At 32.2% G+C, this 21,691-nt stretch overlaps 2 protein-coding genes across 3 annotated transcripts; both read left to right on the plus strand.

Moving 5' to 3' along the window:
* The first annotated feature begins 120 nt into the window (after positions 1-120).
* Positions 121-15,336, plus strand: LOC143571417 (very-long-chain aldehyde decarbonylase GL1-1-like). 2 transcript variants are annotated; one of them, XM_077056847.1, is made up of 8 exons: positions 9,566-9,769; positions 12,103-12,230; positions 12,512-12,768; positions 12,848-12,955; positions 13,453-13,659; positions 14,219-14,329; positions 14,489-14,662; positions 14,948-15,336. In XM_077056847.1, exons 3-8 carry the CDS (start codon positions 12,766-12,768, stop codon positions 15,101-15,103), a joined length of 759 nt encoding a protein of 252 aa, XP_076912962.1. In that variant the 5' UTR covers positions 9,566-9,769; positions 12,103-12,230; positions 12,512-12,765; the 3' UTR covers positions 15,104-15,336. The 2 variants fall into 2 exon arrangements, with proteins under 2 accessions (XP_076912961.1, XP_076912962.1); XM_077056846.1 differs by lacking the exons at positions 9,566-9,769; positions 12,103-12,230; positions 12,512-12,768 and adding an exon at positions 121-378.
* A 2,888-nt stretch (positions 15,337-18,224) lies between these two features.
* Positions 18,225-19,133, plus strand: LOC143571426 (uncharacterized). Its single transcript, XM_077056855.1, has one exon. The coding sequence runs from the start codon at positions 18,225-18,227 to the stop codon at positions 19,131-19,133; it is 909 nt and encodes a 302-aa protein (XP_076912970.1).
* Positions 19,134-21,691: the final 2,558 nt, after the last annotated feature.

Here is a 21,691-nt window from a genome sequence, read left to right on the forward strand (position 1 = left end):
CCAGGACCTGATTATTCCAACACAATTAGGGTATATGATTTATTGAAAAGAGTGTCCCATTTGACAACATTTTATACATTTAACTAATTATCATATACAAATTTCTCTTGTTAATTTGCAGGCAAGAAAGCTAAAGCACCAGAATTTGTGTTTCTTGTACATGGTATTGATGTCATGTCATCAATGCATGCCCCATTTGTTTTTAGATCACTAAGCTCGTGGCCATTTACCACAACACTTATTTTCTTCCCATCTTGGCCATTTTCTTTCTTGGTTATGTTGATCATGTGGGCTAAATCCAAGACTTTCTTGTACACTTTCTGCCATCTTAGAGGAAAATTGCTTCAAACTTGGGGAGTGCCAAGATATGGTTTCATGGTACCTAATTAGTCCATTTCGTGTTCATTTTTCACAGCATTCGACAACTAATATATTGTATTAATTTCACTACTAACGGGTTTAAGACATTGCAGTATTTTTTACCATTCGCAAAAGACGATATAAATAATCAAATTGAAGAAGCTATATGTATGGCTGATAGGATTGGGGTCAAGGTTCTTAGTCTTGCTGTCTTGAACAAGGTGCATATGACTACTTTTTTCAAATTATTTTGGAAGATGGCAGAACTAGAGCCTAGAGGTGGTTATTGAATCGAATTCCAATTAGAAATTCGGTTAGAATATATAGTTTCGATTCTAATAACACGAAATTGGAAATCGGTTTAGGATTATTCAAATCTTATTTGAATAATGAACACCGTGTTACACCCATAACCAGAGCGTAACTTTTTTATATTTACACTTATATATTAAATGTTGCATGTTTTGCAAATTATTATAATTTAATATTATGTTCAAAGTACTATAAAATATATCTACGTTAGCTCTGTTTGGCACAAAAAAAATTTTTGATTGCACATGATTTACCTTTTTTCTTTACAGAAACGCACGTTCTTTAGTTTACATATACTATAATCCTAAAGTCTATATATATACTCTCTAATAAAAATATAAAAATATTTTGCAACTTGTCAAACATCTACGATATTTCTTATAATTTAAAACCAACTAAATTCTAAAATCATTCATAACCATTAACTTATTTGTTAATTGATAACTAGTAAATACTACTTTGAAGAAAAAAAATAACTAAGCAAATACTTAAATCGTTTTAAACACTAATATTATACAATGGCTTTCTTTTAATAATATATATGATAAGTTTATTGTTTTTGTATTTTGCTTATATAGTCAATATTATTTTTTTTATCAATTACACGCGTAGTACATGGGTTTTTAACATGATTAACATCAAGACCTAAATAAAACATGATTGCGAAAAATTCAAAATGAAGGGAAAATCGGATTTTGACCCTATAATGGAATTTGAACCCCCTGCGCGTTTAAACTATTCGACTTTTACTCATTATTAGTTATTACACACAAATTGACACAAGAAGCATCATTATAAACTGAACATAAATTTAAAACTTGTTGGTAAAATTGTTTTTGTCTTACAGAATGAAGGTTTGAACGGTGGTGGGAAACTTTTCGTGACGAAACATCCTGATCTCAAAGTTCGTGTAGTCCATGGAAACACACTGACTGCAGCAGTAACTCTTAATGAGATTCCTGTAGATTGTAAGGAGGTGTTCTTAACAGGAGCTACATCTAAACTTGGAAGAGCTATTGCCCTTTATTTAGCACGTCGTAAAGTTAGGGTCTTGGTATGTTCTAGATTACAAAAACTTATGTTTATTGTTAATGTAATTTAACTCATTTAGAGCCAAATTATAAAATAGTTAGAAAATGAACAAATGAATACTGTATAATTACTTTGATCATGTGACAGTTCTAACCACTTTACTTATAAATGAGTTGACCTTGGAAATGTTTTAATTAAGTAGGTTAACACAAAACATGCCAAACAAATCTAAAGCTCATATTCTATTTTTAATGATTTAACATTTATAAGCAAAAACAAAAAGTTTAGTTAGATTAACTAATAGCGTATATTGTATAATATGTTTATATCTCATTATTAACCTATAGTAATTAACACACTAGTTACCTATGGGTCAACCCAACTAAATACCGTTTACTTTCATTTGTTCGGATCTTGATATCGGGTAGGTAAAATTTCTTACAGATGCTTACACAATCCACAGAAAGATTTAAGAGCATTCAACAGGAAGCATCACCGGAGAATCAAAACTTTTTGTGCCAAGTAACCGAGTTTCAAGCAGCTAGACATTGCAAGGTTAGTTATTAACGTTTGCTATCTAATAATGGTTAAAAGGTAACTTTATCAAGAATTGTTTTAAAGTATTTTCCATAAACCTAACTAGACATGGATTCTTGGAAAATGGGCGACGCCAAGAGAGCAAAGATGGGCACCATGCGGAACTCATTTCCATCAGTTTGTGATTCCACCAGTGTTTGAGTTCAGAAGAGATTGTATGTATAGTAAACTTGCAGCTATGAAACTTCCTGATGATGTCCAAGGACTAGGCACATGTGAGGTAATGTGTAAGAAAAATAGACTATAGTAAACACTTATAAACATATATTTAGCATTGGTGTTTGAGTTCAGAAGAGATTGTACGTATAGTAAACTTACAACCTTATTGTTACCATAATTATTACTAGTTCATGTTTTCTAAATTTATAAAGGGGGGCTAATTTATTGTGCAAGAAAAAAAACCTCTAAAGCAATTTTCTTCTAGAGCCAAGAAACTATTATGTACTCTAGTTTGATATGAGAAAAATATTTTTATTTGTAAATTATTTCAAAAAGGGTTGTCTCATACAAGAGTCAATGTAAAAAAGAAAAAACGACCCTTGAGGCTTACATGAGAGAAAATATTTGTGTATATATTATTCATTTGACTATTTTAGTGGACACATAATTTTATACGATAATTAACTGTTCTATTCATTTCATGCACATGTTTGAGTAGTACACCCTAGAAAGAGGCGTGGTCCACGCTTGTCACGCAGGTGGGATCGTTCATCTTCTTGAAGATTGGAAACACCATGAAGTAGGTGCTATAGACGTTGACCAACTTGATTTGGTTTGGGAAGCAGCTCTAAGACATGGGTTCAAGCCAGTTTGAAGGTGTCTCGTTTCATGATCATCCATTTGTTCGAAGTAGCTAGGACCTTGACAATGGAGGATTTGAAGCGAAAAAAACAGTAGCAACTTCTATTTCTACATAATCACATGCAAAACAATAAAAGAGTACAAAAATGATCTAAGTGATTGTCCGTGTAAATTTGTGAGACAATTTCAATTCTAGTATTAACAAAGTCTTAATTGTATTAATAGAAGTAGTAGGTTTTTACTGGTGTGATGACATGTGAAAAACATATATTACAAAATAAAATTTTTTTAATAACTATTGGGTTTAATCACACATGAGGCGCCCTCATGTAAGCAAAATGCCTAATATTTAAATATTTAATATTAAAATGTAGGATAAAAAAAAGCATGCCTCAAAAGTATGCATGTATTCTGGATTTCACAAAACAAAAATATATCAACAGTTATATAGGAAAACAAAATTGCGTTTTAAAATATCTAAAAATATATTATACATGACAGACTCGGTTTTGAATAAATTAATTAGACCAATACTTAAACCCCATTTTATTTTTTAAACAATTAAGTCCAAATAAAACAAGTTATTTAATACCCAAAATACCTTTAATTTTTAAAACAATATACAGTTAAACCTAAATAAAACTATTTTAAACTAATGCATCTTCAATACGTCAAAGTTAATGGGACGAAACGAGGAGAGAATACAATTAATGAACCATGAGTTGGATCTCTTGAGCCCAACTCAATTATTCAGCCAGCCCATGGAGAGAATCCAGCTCACCAATTTTATTAACCCAGACAATTAATGAATACACAATTTGAACACATATTATAAGTTATAATCACTTAAAAGATAAAAATAACATGTTAATATTTTTATTAACTGCTTTAGTGCAACTTGTTATCGGGGGGCTCCAAAAACTTACCACTCGCATACAACATATTGGTTGGTAGAGGCATGGGCTCGGTTTACTTGAAGACTGAGTACTTGAGTTTTTTATTAAGATATAAGACATTTGTGTGTGGGGGTGGTGTTGGTGGGTGGGTAGGGGGGGGGCTCTATATCTCTTTATTAGAGTCAGTTTATATTTTCTTATTCTCTAAGCTAGAAACCCTAGAATAATCTTTTGATATTATAATTCTTATACTTGTAATTACTCACAGGTGAGGCAATTAACAATAATAAAATGTCATGGTTGATGCCAATGGATGTAGACCAGCCAACCAAACCACGTAAATATCGCATGTTCATATTCGTTTATTTTTCTCTTGCAGTATTGTTTGTGTATGTGTGTGTGCTAGATCCAAACACAACCAACCTTATATGAGTTCAAATTCTAGAACGATGATGTTCTCTCCTATTAGTGGCATACACTTTTTGGAATCGAATCGAGACTCCCATGAGGTTCCCACAAAAGTCATGCCACATGTGTCCTTCGAACGTGTAATCGACGTTTTTATAAAAAAAATTGCATGTTAATATTATTTTAGTGTAGGTTTATCACTTTTAAATTTTTATTTATGATTACAATTATAATAATTAGTTTTTACACATATGATCTTATATTGGATCAATTGTAAATAATAGTCAAAGATTTCAGTATGATCTTATAATAAGCGGTATGTTGTTAATTTCATGTTCCAAGTCATAAGTCGGTGAACTTAAGGAATGAGAAAACAATAGTTGGTTATGTTCATAATTACAATATGTTTCTTAATTGCATTGTATTTAAAATTTGTAATGTCTTGGCTATTAAGTTATAGTTAGTCTATATAAACCAAGTTAGGTTAGATACTGTAGAACATATGAGAAGAGTTCGAATGATGGTTTATCAAGAGAGACACGTGATATGCGTAATAGAGGTTTTGAGTTATATTTTTTCTATAAAATCATCTGAGTTATTCAATACCCGTTTCATGTGTATTTTCGTTTTGGTGAGTTATATATATTCGTTCTTGACATGCGACTTTCAACATGTTTGACCCACTTTGTTTTTAGTTTATTTAGTTTTTTTATTTTACCTAAAGATAAAGTTGTAAATGAACCAACTCAACATGGAGGAGGGCTTGTTTGTGTTTGTTCATTTAAGTTAGCCCAAACAAGCAAATGAGCAGTGGAGAACACGCAAAGGAACATACAATCACGCTCATTTTTTAAATGAGCAAATGATAAGCCAATGTGTTCGTGTATTATGCTAAACAAACATAAAAACATGTTCATTTCGTTCATTAATAAATATCAAACATAAACAAACTTTTAACTGAATGATTTGTTGAATGTTTAACGTTCACAAACCTAGAGATGTCTAAAAAATATACATGTTTTATGTAATTAAGTATGCAATCACGCAACACGTATGTAGGCATGTTTGTATGGACACGAAATGTCGTATAAAGTACAAAATAAAAAAAATGTGCGGAGTGTATGTATTTAATATGGACCTTTGGTCAAGCTAATTCAATAGCCAAAGTGGATTGATGTTAAGATAACGCGATTAATGGTTATGGTCCAGGCCAACACTTAATTCCATTCATATATTTTCAAAAGTGGCATGCACAATTGTGCATCATACATGGACGTACCTACTTTCATATGCTAGCCTTTTACTTTTGACGCAAGTTATCAAAATCAGATTTATATTGATTAGTTGTTTTATGAAAAATTTGATTGATTAAAGAGAATGTAGTTTAAACGTAAATATTTTACGTAAATTTGTATTTTTGCTATAAATTTATAATTAGAGTACTGATATTAAAACAAAAAAAAAAAAGGTAAAACTTCAGATATAAACTCATTTTTTTGTCAACGCCTGATAACTCATGTTAAATATGTTCGGGTTATGTGTATGACACCATTTTGGATTCATGTCAAATTTTTATTCTCGTGCTGGGAGACTGCATGCTCAATCATTTTGGTAGCATAAGTTGAACACTTGAACTAGAAAACTAGGCCCTTTCCAAATGTAGCCATTTTGTTCATTTTCCACATTTGTTTGTTCATCATTTACTTCATTGTCTATATTTGTTTGTTCACTTTCCACATTTGGTTGTTTCATATTAGTATTATCAAATTGACCTTTTTTTTTCAACTAAAGCGTCTATTTTCATTTTCTTTTTTGGAAAATTGAATTTTAATAATCATAATTATTACCTATTGGCCGGTAATTATATATACTTACAATTTGACCAATGATAATCTTAACTTTTATTTTTGTTGCCAAAAGAAATCCCAATAGCATAATCATCATTGGTTTATACTTGATTTTCACTCGATTTCTCTCACAATAATGATTATGAACGAAATGGAGAAACGTACTTGCGAAATCGAGTATTAATCAAATGTAAATTGAGTGTAAAATCATTGATGATTATGTTACCGGGTTACCCTTTGCAACAAAAATTAAAAATTATGATTATTATTGGTCAAAGTGTAAGTATAGATTATTCAACACACAGACACAATTCATTTATAAGCTCTTGCTACTAGTATAGTATACACGTTCTTCGAGAGTGCAGCGGTGGCCCCCCCCCCTACTAAACGGCTATGCAAATCAGAGCTAGTTATGTGTGTGTGTGTGTGTGTATATATATATATATATATGGTACTCATTTGTGTTCAGAAACAACAACAGCAAGGTTTTGAAGAGAATGGATACCCATAAAGTAAATAAAGGGGTTCGTTCTTCAGGGAATATAAGATCCCCATTATTTGGTTGGCCATGGCAATATTTGGGCAGTTACAAGGTATATGTTAATTTCTTTGATTTCTGAATTTTTTATGTTTTTTCTACGTAAAGAGGTCACCCAAACGAATTTTGATATAAACTTATTTATGATACACGTTAAATGGGTTAAGATTTGGTAAAGTGACGTTAACAAGCGGTTAAAAAATATTGTCGCGCATAGTATTCTTTTTATAGATATAAAATGACTAGATGAGTGCCATCGCGATGCAGCGGGAAACAAAGACGGGTAATGATTCGATTTCAGTTTTTAATGTGTTGGTTTGGGTTTCGATAACAAAAAACCATTACTAACGATATGACTCACGGTTTAATTTAAAAACTATCAAAACCACATCGCAAACACCGCTACGTAAAATTTTAATTCTTTTTAACTAAAAAAAACTATAACAATTTCATACTCAAATTAAAGAGAATAAAATGTTCATTTTTATGGTGCAATTCTTTTAAAAAAATATAAACTTATGAAAAAATTATGACCGAAAATCGTAGGTGGAAGTTATATTAAAATGAAATTTAAAAGAATATATGGTTAAAAGTTAAAGGTTTAAGGTTTCAAATATTTATTGAAATTATAAAAGGTTAGTAAAGTATAAGGGGCAATATTGTAACTATTTTTAACATATTTTATATTGGACAACTTTGCCTTTAACTACATGCTTTATTGGGTGTACATTATGCTTTGAATGTTATAAATTACTTAAAAATGAGTGTCTTAATTTGTCAATGAGTGGTGCATTATATATAGTATAAATATAGATATAGATATGCGCTTTTGTTTAAAATAGTTAATTTGATGAAGGGGCGCACGTAATCAAAAGAGTCTATATTGCGCAATTAATGTACGTAATGTTTGTGTTACTAATATTGCCGGTTTTAAACGTTTTTGCAACCATTCGTATTTTAGACAATTTTAGGAACTTTGATATCGCAAAACGTTTTCGAACTTTCAGAAGAGAGGAGAAAATATATATGTTGCTTTCTAATGATATTAAACCTTTTTTTTAAGTATTTTATCTTGGCTTTCTAATGGGTTTTGAATTGTTGCTTGAATCAGTACATCTTGTTTGGGCCACTTCTTGTTGTTTTCATTTATTCAAGAATCTATGAAAAGAGGCAAAATGAGTATGGTTGGTGTATGCATATCCTGATATTGTCTTCACTAAGAGGGCTTGTGCACAATCTATGGAGTTCATTTCAAGGTTTGTTTTTTATTAATCGAAATCGTCGATTATCTCAAAAGGGCATTGATTTCAATCAAATCGACGACGAATGGCACTGATAATTTCCCTTCACTCTTCGCGTTTGATGCATTTTAGGCATTTAAATATGATGACCACATTGAATGATTATTTTTTATGTGCCTTGATGGAATAAATGGCTTTTTTTCTCATTGATCACAGGGACAATTTCATCATACTTCAGACACTTGTAGCTTCAATAATCTTATTGATCTATCCTTCAATGACCAATCTTCCTGTTTGGAAAACAAGTGGGATTATTTATTGTATTAGTTTCCATATTGGGCTTTCAGAACCTCTATATTATTGGCTTCATAGATTATTGCATTCATCATATTTCTTCCAACAATACAATTGGCTACATCATAGTTCTCAAGCCAACCATCCATTTACAGGTAAAACAAAAGATCAATAATTTACTATAAATAAACCAGCATCCAACACAATAGTTTATGGGCCAGGCTAAATGAACCCTTTGATTGCTTGTCATACCCCCTCTGGAAAAACCAACTTTAATATTACCCCTTTAAATTATATAATTACCATATTAACACAAAAACAAGGATTTCATATTTTTTTTACAAGTTGCGTTTTTTTTATGATTTCGAGTTTAGGGTTTCGGGTTCGGGTTTAGGGTTTAGGTTTTCGGGTTTAGGGTTTAGGTTTCGGGTTTAGGGTTTAGATTTTCAGGTTTCCGGTTTTGGGTTTAGAGTTTAGAGTTTAGGGTTTATGGTTTAGGGTTCGGGTTTAGGGTTTAGGTTTTCGGGTTTAGGGTTTAGAGTTTAGGGTTTAGGGTTCGGGTTTAGGGTTTTAGGTTTTCGAGTTTCGGGTTTATTCTGTAAAAGATAAAGAGGTAAAATAAGGACATTATAAATATATATGCTATTAAAATTTGAAAAAAAAAATATTATAAATATTTACAATATTAATACTAGAAAAATAAATTAATAGTAATACTTGATAGTTTTTAATTTGATATATGTAGTGAAGATTATTAAGTGAAAAATATTTTGTAGGGAATAATATGTATATAAATAATGTTAAAGGGTAATAGTAATTTATCTAATAAGTTAATGGGGGTGTATATTTAGTAAAAATGGTGTAGGGGGGTATGTTCAGCAGCACCCAACATTATCCATTACATTGACCCTAAAACTCAATTATGATACATCTATTATAATAGTTTTCAATGATCCCAAACCCAAGTGGTTGAGGTAAAACACATGTAGGCATTACCTTAAAAGGGGTTCAAGTCACCGGTGACAAAAATTAGGGGGTTCCTGGTTAGGCCAGAGTGTATTCTAGCTTTCTGCAAATATGGTGGGTTTTCTTCTAAAGGTAAAACATAAATGATCGGGTGGGTAAATAACTCATCAATGATCCAAATGGCCGTTAAAAATATATTATAATTGTTAACCAACCATTTCTTGAACCTTTATATCATTATTTTTTATTTGGTGCAGTTGGGCATGCAACATATTTGGAGCAATTATTTATGTGTCTGATCATAGGAGTCCCAATAATCAGCACTACTTTAATTGGACATAGTTCGGTCATCATGTTCTAAGGTTATGTTTTGGTCTTTGATTTCCTCATGTGTATGGGGCATAGTAATGTTGAAGTTGTTCCTCAACATATTTTTTATGCCGCACCGATTCTTAGATATACTATTTATACGCCAACGTAAGTTTCGTATCATATTATTTTTACACTAACGCAAGTTTTGCATTCATAATTTAAGTAGGGCTTGGTGCATAAGAGCATTCTCATCCCATCCACCATTTTTTACCCTATAATATAACTAAAATTCATAGTTTTTAAAATTTAATACTTATTTTAAAAAATCTTCCACAACTCATCCATCATCTTTATCTTTATCTTACTCACAAACAATTCTTTTATTATATTTATCGTTTTTATACACTCACACAAATTTAAAGAATGATAAGTAGTAACTTTTTTATATATAAAGAGTTGGTGTATCAATTTTCATAATTTAGGGTTAGGGTAAACAAATGGGGGATAAGATAGAGTTGGTTTTTAGCATAATTTTTTAAAATTTAAAGATTGAGGGGAAGATGATGGATAAGATGAGAATGCTCTAACCGCATATATGTAGAGGTAAAACAACTTTGATTAAAATTTTGAGAATTAGTTTAGCCTTGATAATTAACAATCAAATTATCAAAGAAATAAAAGAGAAAAAAAAAAGTTAGACTTGAGGTCATTGCCTTAAAAAAACTAATCACAACTTTTCCTTTTGTTTTAAGATTTATTTAGTTATGAGAGTACATTAGTCAAAAGTTTTTAGTTTTAGTTGAAACTAATACTAGCTATTGGAAAGTATGGTTTATATTTTTTTATACAAAAATTGGATAAATAATTTTAATTGTGGACTATTAACAAATAACAATTCCAACTAACAGTTTGGCTGCTGATGGTCTCATCTTTTAACATACCCAAAGAGCCACGACTGACGAAAAACTTAATTCCATTAGTCTTTAGTTGTCGTAAAACATTTTTGCTGAAAAACTCAATATTTTTTGCCAGAAAAACGTTTGCATTGGAAAACTTAACCTTTATAACAGGAAAACTCAACCTGAAAACCACCGTTGACCACCACCACCACCGCTAACATCCATCACCGTCATCGGAAACCTTCTACGTGTTAGGGGTTTGCCTAATCCTGGACCGATCAAACTAATGAACAGTCATTCGTTCCGTCATCGGAGCCTTAGTTCGTCGTCTAAGTGATGGGGTGCTGGTGCGACCCTCTTCTTCTACCGCCACTGACTCCGATTGTGGTTCTAAGGTTCCGGCAAACTCACTAATTTATTACTAGAAATTATAAATGTCTGATCTAAGGTTACAAAGAGAGTTTGGATGAAAGGTTGAATTTAGCGGTCAAAAAGGAGTTTTCAAGTGAAAAACATTTTTCCGGCGATCGGAGACTAATTTAGATTAGCTTCTGCTTGTCACGGCTCGTTGGAAACAAATATATTAAAAGTGGGACTCTCAGCAACCATCTGCTAGTTGAAACTTTATTTGCTAATACTTCATAGTTGGAATTATTTAAATATAGTTTTCCTTTTTTATATTTCAATTTATCTTTTTAATTGATCTTTTATGCTATACTCTTGTACTTGTTCTTGTTCATAGTAAATCATTTTCACCAAATTCCATATCATAACTTAAAGGAAAGTTGGATTTTAATTATTCAAATCATCATCATGACGATAATAATCCATACTAACACTATGATCAATGATAATCCAAACTTTCACTTTTGGTGTCGATAGCAATCTCAGTATAGCATACTCATTATAGATATTACACTAAAATTACATTTGATTTATACTTAATTTTGTTAGTACGTTTCTCCGCTTCATTCATAATTATTTTTTTGAGAGAAATCTAGTGAAAATCAAGCTTTCTAAAACCTTGATCAAGGCTTGATGTATTTTTATGACCTAAAGTAGAATTCAAAGAAAAGTTCATTACAGTCTTGACAACATGGATTTTAATGATTCAAACTTTAAACCATTTTCTAATAATAAAAAATATTTAATTATAGTTTAACTCAATGTCACTCCTAGGTTTCATTTTCGTTGTCACTAACAAGTCTTGTAATAATATTATATCATAGATTTTACACTCATTTTGAATTTAATATACTCAATTTTTCTAGTAAGGTTCTCCATTTCTCTCATTATCATTACTAGAAAGAAATCAAGTGAAAATCAAGTATAAATCTACGACGAATATGCTACCGAGATTGCTATTAAAAAGAAAAGTAAAAGTTAAGATTGTTTTTGGTCAAATTGTAAACATAGATTATATATTATTGTTATTAAGATAGAGTTTAAATAATAATTATTATTATTGGTCAAAAAGAGTTTGAATTACTAAGATCCAATTTTTCTTGTAGTTTTGTATGTAGTTAACCCGTTTAGTTACATAAGGAAACAAAAAAAAATAATTTTTTGCCTTATTACTTTGTATGTTTCACTCTCTAGGTACCATTTTATACATCATAAAGATATGAAGACCAATTTTTGCCTCTTTATGCCTCTTTTTGATGTTTTGGGAAAGACCATGAATGAGAATTCTTGGGATCTTCATAAAGAAATAAGTTCGAATGAAGGTATATTTATCCATTTCTATTACAATTCATGTAGAGGTCTATCACACAAACATATAAATAAACAATACATACATGCATGTGTGTGTGTTTGGGTATGCCTATAATATTGTCTAAAAAGTGTAAGAAGATTCTAGACCATTGATTAAGGGTGACCAATGGGCCAATGGCAATGGAGTGCCATACTTACAACCAAATGTGTTAGTTTAGGCGACGAATGGTACTAGTACTACCACAAGTTGTTTAACTACCAAACAGTAATAAAAGTTATATTGTTTTTGTAGGCAAGAAAGCTAAAGCACCAGAATTTGTGTTTCTTATACATGCTGTTGATATCATGTCATCAATGCATGTCCTGTTTCTTTTTAGATCTCTAAGCTCATGGCCATTTACTACAAAACTTGTCTTGTTACCACTTTGGCCTTTTGCTTTCTTGGGAATGTTATTCATATGGGTTACATCCAAGACTTTCTTGTACTCTTTCTGCCATCTTAGAGGAAATTTGCTTTAAAGTTGGGTTGTGTCAAGATATGGTTTCATGGTAGTCTTGATTTTTAATGATGATCCATAACAACTAATATTGTATTTTACTACGTACTAACGGTTTTAATACATTGCAGTATTTTTTACCATTCGCGAAAGACGATATAAATAATCAAATTGAAGAAGCTATATGTATGGCTGATAGGATTGGGGTCAAGGTTCTTAGTCTCGCTGCCTTGAACAAGGTATATATTTTGGAAGATTGAAGAGCTAGGTGTGGTTATTGAATCGAATTCGAATTAGAAATTAAGCTCCAATAAAGAATAGATTCTGATAACGTGAAACTTGCATGCGGTTCAGTTTCGGGTTATTAAAATCTGATTCGAATAATCAATACCCCTAGGTAGCAGAACGGCGTAGTTATTTATATGGACACTATTATACTTTAGCAAGTTTTGCCGACTTTTAAAATTCAAAATTATGCTGAAAGTTCTATAAACGTTAGCTCGTGATTGCCAAAAGAATCTTAGATTTCACATGATTTACACTTACACGAAGGGAACATCGGATTTTGATCTTTATTTACTCGTTTTAGCCCCAAAATATTTATTCGTAGTAAGCATCAAAACTATTCTACTTTGGCTCATGATTACACAAATTGAAATTTGAAACGAGAAGCAGCATTATAAAGTACTATATATAAATTTAAACCTTGTTGGTAAAAACTGTTTTGGTTTTACAGAATGAAGGTTTGAACGGTGGTGGGAAACTTTTTGTGATGAAGCATCCGGATCTTAAAGTTCGTGTAGTCCATGGAAACACACTAACTGCAGCAGTTATTCTTAATGAGATTCCTATAGATATTAAAGAGGTGTTCTTAACAGGAGCTACATCTAAACTTGGAAGAGCCATTGCCCTTTATTTAGCTCGTCGTAAAGTTAGAGTTTTGGTATGTTTAAGCTAGAAAAACTATTGCTTATTGTTTTTATTGTTAAGTTACTTTTGCGTGTCAATTTCAACTCATTTACTTGTGATTACGAGTCAAACAAAACAGCAGTTAGAAAAAGAAATGGCTCAACATCTTGAAAATCACTCAAACCGTTATATTTAATTTTATTGCATATAGCCTCATATATATAGATAATTTTATGTAAGATTATTTATTAACAAAATTTAAAACGAGTGTTCAGCTCAACCGATGTTAGATTGCCTGATGTGAACTCGTTTTGTTCCATTAGACTTTTGTTGTAAAAACACGAATTTTAATTCTACGAAGAGGTGGCATTTCTCCAGCTAATTATAAACGAGTTGATTTTGGTAATGTTTAGTGAAATAAGTTATAGCTAAATGTGTCCAACAAATCGAAAGTACTTACATTTCATTTTTAATAAGTTGTTTTATGAAAAATAGAAAATGAAATTTAATACACTAGTTACTTTTATAAATTATAAAATTACTTCCAGTCATTAGCTAGGATTTTAATATCAGGTTATTAAATTTCCGTGCAGATGCTTACGCAATCCACAGAAAGATTTAAGAGCATTCAACAAGAAGCTCCTCTAGAGAATCAAAACTTTTTGTGTCAAGTAACAGAGTTTCTAGCAGCTAAACACTGCAAGGTTAGATAGTGCATGTTTGATGTCTAATAATCTTTGTTGATAGTGAAGTAATGAGCAAAATGATAATAATAATAATAATAATAATAATAATAATAATAATAATAATAATAATAGTAATAGCATTGCATTGATTTATATTACTTTTGAAAATCTAACTAGACGTGGATTTTGGGAAAATGGGCGTTGCCAAGAGAGCAAAGATGGGCACCACCCGGAACTCATTTCCTTCAGTTTGTTGTCCCGCCCGTATTTGAGATCAGAAAAGATTGTACTTATGGTAAGCTTGCAGCAATGAGGCTTCCTGATGATGTCCAAGGACTAGGCGTGTGTGAGGTAATGTAAAAAGACAATAATTCTCTTGTTGTTGTAATTAATTTTGTCGTTGTTACTATTATAAGTACTATTAGTATTATATTTACTTTTACAACTATTACTATTACTATTACTATTATACTTTTAGAGGAGCTTTATATAGTGCAAGTTAAAGAAAATTGCGCATATGCGAGCAAATATATACAATTATGTTTATTATTACATTTCAAGAGTCGTCCATTTTATAACTTATGATTTTATACAAAGACTGACTTTTATATTTGTTTCGCGCACATATTCGAATAGTACACCCTAGAAAGAGGTGCGGTCCACGCTTGTCATGCTGGTGGCATCGTTCATCTTCTTGAAGGATGGAAACACCACGAAGTTGGCGCTATCAATGTGGACGACATTGATTTGGTTTGGGAAGCTGCTCTAAGGCATGGGTTCAAGCTGATTTGAAGGTGTACGTCTCGTTTTGAAACATCCATTTGTTTCTCGTAGAACTTTGATGATGGAGGATTTGAAACCTGGAACTAGTAGCAACTTATGCTTTTACATAATCATACACAACAACAAAAGAGTGTAATGCAATTTTAATAAAGTGATTAATGAATTTTAATTCTATAGAATACTTTTAATGAAGTTCACTATAGATAATGGTGTTTGTTGATTGATTATAGAAACTTCCTCAATAGATACATTTTGGGATTTTGGCAAATTATTTCGGTATAAACTCATAATGTTGCTACCAAACACCAGAAGCCTGATGCTTAAGCCTAAAGCTCAAATCAAAGACAAAAACCAAACACCCAATGCACACAAAGCCTAATGCCGATCAAACCTTAAAGCCGAAGACCAAAGTCCAACGCATAAAGCCAACACCAACAAAGCAAAGCCGAAGGCCTACGAAGCCGTAGGCTTGTATCAATAAGTTAGATAAGGCTTTGATTTTCCAAAGTAAAGTAAACTTAATTATATAACATGAGAAAGTAGTACCACATGCCTTTGTCCTAGCGATATCAATAAGTTAGATAAGGCTTTGTTTTTTTCAATGGGTTCAAGTCTTGAGATTTTCAATATTATCTTTACCTTTTAAGGCATTTATTTGAACGTGTGCTCCCTTGGTGTTTTATCTTCCATATATTATGCAGGTGATGCGAATGATCCGCGGATGTCATATGAGGAATCCTTGAATGATCCGCAGGTATTAACTGGTGGGTATCTGAGGCTGTTTGCTACCCTACCTCTATAACGAGAAAGTAGTATTTTACTCAAATCTCTTTAGTACTAAAATAAGACACAATGGTCCATCTTGTTAGAACTCATTCTTTTGATTATGCGTCAACTAAAGTCCAACCTCTTCACCATTAAACATTTGCATAAATAGATACTACTACTACTACATCTAAAAGTCTAAAACAGACATAAGAAACTACTAAAAATAATCCTAAATTCCTTTGGAAACTACTGAAACTCATGCATGCACTCTTTAGTACGTCCCATACAGTGGTGGCCTAAAGCGAAGTAAAAAATCAAAGGCCTTTTGCATTGTCTATATTTGTTTAACAAAATTTGCTACGTTAGCTATACACGACAATCTAGATATATTTTTCTACGCCTAACTACAAAATATAAGTAATTTGCTTATAAAATTTCCAGCTTAAGTTTTTGTTCGAAAATTTGAATAAAAAGGTATCTTAATTAATACAAAATTATGTTACTAACAAATAAAATACTCCGTAGATCTTTTTAGTACAAATGCTAGAAAGAAAATTACTTGAAACCAAAACAAAGAGAAAAAAAAAAGAAATGAAATCCATAAGCATGGCAGGGGGAAATGGAAGATAAATACCACAATAAAAAAATAATTGATAGACATTTCTAGAATAGCATTCAAAGCGGGAGTTGAAAATTAATGAAATTATATATGTTTTGGGCCTAAACTGGACTTTACAATTTTACATTGGCATTTACATGCAAAAAGATAAAAAACAGGAGCCCTGAGATTCGAAAGCGAGCATTTACCACTCCACGGTAGGAAAGATATATGTATACCATGCTAAACATAAGATAATATACATTATATTTAAAATTTTGTTTTATTATTTTTTTTAACGAGGCCTCAAAATTTTGGGGGCCTAAAGTCCTAGCTTTACTCGCTTAGCTTATAGGGCCGCCCCTGGTCCCATAAAGCATCCCCACACATGCTTTTGAGGCAGTTTTTAGCTCACATGCAAAAGCGAGAATGAGTTATGTGTAGAAGAGAGGGGAGAAGGGTCGTTCTTGCTTAAGTGTTCAAGAACCGATATCTTGAGAAGACGAAAGAGAGGAGGCATTTCAGAGTTGTTTTTATCTGTGAGAGAGGCAAAGCCTAGGTATCATGTTAAGCCGAAATAACGTGAGGATGTTTTTTATAGCCTACATTATGGATGATCTTGTATGACATAGGGTCGTTCGCAAGCCAAACACATTTGAGCTAGACTCAGCTCGTACTCGGACTGGATAGTAAATAAACCAAGTCAAGGTGTCTCACTCTGTAAATGAGCTTAACCGAGCTCCACCTGATTTATAAATACTCAGAGCAAGCCAATTATGTTTGTAAACTAGATGATTCGATCAATTTTTTCAAGCAAATTTAAAGCTACGCGTTATTTGAACATCTCTATATTTAGTATTGGAAAGCATGTACTAATCAGCATTAAACATCATACTTCGATTATAGGAAATAAATTAAAACATATATAATTACTGCTTGTACGAAGTGACAAACTATTTATATAACTCAGTTTATATAAACTCAAGCTAAGCAATCTAAGTTTATAAACGAGCCGAATAGTTACCATCTACTTAAACAACTCTACCTGTACAGTAAGTGTTGTTACGTTATGTTACGTTACGTTTAACAAGAAGAAAAGTAAGAGGGTTTAACATGTGCATATCTAAATAAACAAATCCCTTATATGCAATAACAAAAAAGTAGTATTTGTCAATTGAGACACATAAACAAAGAGAGAGAAAGCGAGAGAGAGAGTGTGTATATCGATCGGAAAACCAAACTCTGATTCAAATCCACCGGAAATCAAAACCGGACGGCGAAACAAACCCACGCCGGACTTATTCCGACCAAATTCCAACAAATTCACCCCACAATCCAATCCAATTGCAATCAATTTCACTTCCACCGATCAATTCACATTCTCAATTGTGTAATCCAACACTTGGGCATTCAGATTCTCAATTGCGGTATCAGTTCAATAAGGTTAGGGTTTCCAATTCCTGTTTGTTCTTGAACTTAATTACCAGCTTAAAAACCCCCAATTTGTTATCTTTGGTTTGAATTGCGTGTCAAGGTTACGAATTTGATTCTGGGTTTGATAATTGGGGGATTTGGTGTTATGTATATGTGATTGAGGTTAGGGTTTGAGTGGTTTTGAGTTTGAATTTGAATATGGGTTTTGGAGGGAGAGTTCGTTAGTAACTGTAACTATGCAGAAACCCTAATTAGGGTTTTGTTTTATCATGTGGTAAAGTTGGAAATTAATAAGCTTTTGAGTGTTTTATGGAAGTTTTGTATTGAGAGATGAAACCGCCGGAGCAGCATTCGTGGATCAGTCTTACGGATTTGAAAACTCAGATTATTAGAAAACTTGGGCCTGAGAGATCCAAGCAGTATTTTGATTATTTGAATAAGTTTTTGAATCTGAAGTTAAGTAAAGTTGAGTTTGATAAGCTTTGTGTGAGAACGGTTGGGAGAGACGGGATTCCGCTTCATAATCAGTTGATCCATTCGATTTTACGAAACGCGTGTACAAACAAGAAGCCTTTAGATAATGTTCACCATCAAAACGGGTCGGGCCCGATTGCAGCCCATGGTTCAAGTAACCTTCTTTTACCAAATGGAGATGTTTTGCCAACGTCTCCACGAAAGGCGAGAACGGGGACCCGTGAAAGAAAAGGTGGAGCCCTTAAAAGTGCTCTTGGACCAAATTCAGAAGATATTAGTAACGTGAATTCGCCTTCAACCGATACTCGAAGACCCATGCATCATCATCAAGGGTTACATGCTCCACTTGGGATTCCTCGTTACCCAGTGAGTACAGGTGGGGCCTGCCGGGTCTCACCTGCTAAATCCGTTGGTTTATCAGACACCAATGGGTTGTTAGATACAGTAACACTGCGAGCCCGAATGGAGCCCGTAGTGGCAGCACAAGGGCTACAAGGTGTGTCGATGGATAGTGCAAATGCACTAAATATTGGATTAGGTGTTTATTTGAAAGGTATAATAAGGTCTTGTTGTGAACTTAACCGGCCCATTAAGACAGGCCCAGATCAGTTTAGGCCAATCAATAATACCTTAACGGGTCATGAAACGAAACGTCCAATATCTTTGCAAGATTTAAGGATTGCAATGGAGTTAAACCCTCAGAAGCTTGGAGAAGATGCGCCCGTACTTCTCGAGAGGATATGCACATGTGCTTTTGAAGAATGATATAAAAGTTTCTAAATTTATGATCTAACATTGGTGTATTTTAAACGGGCTTGTGGTGTTTAACGGTTCAAAGAGCGCAATTTGGGACACCATCTTTAAAGCGTGAAGTTATTATTCGTGATGGAACGTTACACCGCATTTATCAGCAGCGAAATTTGGTTGCTTTGCCTTTGTTGTATGATTAGAATGTTGTTTTTACTTCTTTTTTTTTCTGGTTTTACTGTAATTTAATCAGTCAGGTAATTTAGAACAGTTTTGCAGGAATAATTTATCCCGCTCAGTATTTCTTAGTAAAGTTGAAACTGCATGATTTGAGGTTTCTTGTGTATGTATTTTCAACAGTAAGCATTGATTGAAATATCAAATTCAAACATCATGTTCTTTTATTTTATCGTGCACAATTTGCATTGTTTTGCTGGAAGTAAAAATCTGTAGTTGAACGAAGTGTTAGAAATATTGCTCGAATTGGTACATTATGAGATTGATTGTCTATGCCGTTGAAGGTAGTTTTTCCTCTCCATTCATTATTATAATTATTTTAAATATAAATATATGTTTTGGTGATGTTTTTTTTAATGTTTGCAGGCACATGATTTGTGTCCAAATATGGAGCATATGCATTGCAAACAGCTGTGTTAACCGGTACGTTGTTTTATACGCAAAAAAGTTATAGTAATTTAATAACAGTTACACTAGCCTTCATAATTGTTTTTCTAAATTCACGTATATCGAAATTTAGCCATTTAAAGGAAATCGTGTGTATCATATATCGATAATTTTGCATTTCTAGATATAAAGTGGTGAAAAAGATTTGTACCTATGAAACGGTTTTTGTTAGGATTTTAGTGTTAGGATTTTCTTTAAAAACAGATAATTGTTAAAATTATATGGATAAAGTTGTTATGGATCTAAATCGTATGCGCATATAGTTCAACATAAACCCATCGTCACTTGATTTGCTTAATTGTTTATACCCGAAGACCATTTTGGCCAAGATGTGGATGTTATGTTTTTCCCTAAAAAAACCCTTTATTTATGTTCATTACTTCATTCAGTATGCCAGGTTATTATGTTTTAAATGTTACTAGAAAAAAAATCGTACATTTCATGGTTATTTGTTGCTGTAAATCCAATCATTTATTGATCGTTGATAGGAATCGTATCTAGTTTCTACTCTAAATGTCATTTGTCTATTTTAGGAGGGGGTCAAGTGCAACTTATATTTTTATAAATATGTATTAATAGCTAATAGGGAGATAGAGAGTATGTTTTATGTTTAAGATGGAATTGCCATGGCTCCTGCGTACAGGGGCGGACCCACATAGGTCCGATCGGGGTCCCGGGACACCGATGTTTTTTAAAAATTACTTAGAGACGGTATATTAAATTTTGTAAGGACCCCATAAAAATTAATACTTGGAACCCATACTATTAGGATTGAACTGGTACAGTGGAAAGTCCCTTGTTTTACTTGTGAGAGGTTGTAGGTTCAAGCCCCACCATACTCCTTTTTTGTTGTTTTTTTAATATCCTAGTCTTAGTTATTCAGTTAGGGTATTTGTGCTTTTTGTTAGTTTCTCTCATATAGTCATTATCACCATGCAACATATATAATGTTAACATGGATTTTGCATATTCTTTTATTATTTACCTTGTGTATGTATATTATAATTAATCATTTATTTGTGTTAGAGTTATTTTTTCATGTTTTGGTCAATTATGTAAGACCATATATATAGATTACGTTCATGTTTTTCGGGTATGAATTAAAAGTGTATGTTTCATCTAGTTTCTAATTTAGATTCTTTCTACTTACTCGTTTCCAATGACACCATAGTTCCGTGTTTTATTATGTTCCTCGCCTCGACCCGACCCGATTAACGACCGACCCGAAAAATTTTGTAAACCGAAAAAATTGGGACCCCATTGACAAAAAATCCTGGGTCCGCCACTGCCTGCGTATGCGGTGAGAGAGGGTTAGGCCCGGGAACCTGTTGTAATCTTTCTTTACGTTTTCGTAATACAATCGTTAGCACGTTTTCAAGTTGCTTAGTGTTTGTGGGCTATAAAGAAAGTAATTCTTATTATATCAAATATGCTTATTTGGGGGTCAAGTTACCAGTTTTTAAATAGCTGCGACAAAATTGATTATAATTACTTGATTAGTTACAATCATTTTACATGTAAATTTATAGTTGATTATAGCATTACCTTCTTTTAGCTTAGCTTTCTTCTTTGGCCCGTTTCAGATAAACACAACTTATATTATGAGAAAACCTTAGATTTTTTTATTTTTTTTATAGTATGGTTATTTTTACATGGGCACGCCTAAAATGAATAAAAATTAAGTAGAATATATATATATATATGAATCCAAGTTATTATTTAGTGATTATTTTTTTCAAGTTGACTTCAATGGAACAATTACGAAACTTTTTATTATTTAGCGAGTTTTTTCTTCACCATTATCTTCTATTTCAAGTTAAACAAAAAAAATAAATTAACCACTAAATAGTATCCAAGATTCATATATGTTCCATTTAGCTCACTTAATGTAA

This window comes from Bidens hawaiensis, unplaced genomic scaffold (assembly GCF_021521415.1).
Source record: "Bidens hawaiensis isolate Kalapana, Puna unplaced genomic scaffold, B.hawaiensis_p1.1 tig00025375_1, whole genome shotgun sequence".
NCBI classification, from domain to species: Eukaryota; Viridiplantae; Streptophyta; class Magnoliopsida; order Asterales; family Asteraceae; genus Bidens; species Bidens hawaiensis.

Excerpts from the sequence above, each read along its gene's own strand:
- LOC143571426 (XM_077056855.1), top strand. The coding sequence starts at position 18,225 with ATGAAACCGCCGGAGCAGCATTCGTGGATCAGTCTTACGGATTTGAAA.
- LOC143571417 (XM_077056846.1), top strand. The coding sequence starts at position 175 with ATGTCATCAATGCATGCCCCATTTGTTTTTAGATCACTAAGCTCGTGG. Across the intron at positions 14,330-14,488 it reads TAGCAGCTAAACACTGCAAG|ACGTGGATTTTGGGAAAATG; the intron begins GTTAGATAGTGC and ends AAATCTAACTAG. Across the intron at positions 14,663-14,947 it reads AAGGACTAGGCGTGTGTGAG|TACACCCTAGAAAGAGGTGC; the intron begins GTAATGTAAAAA and ends ATATTCGAATAG.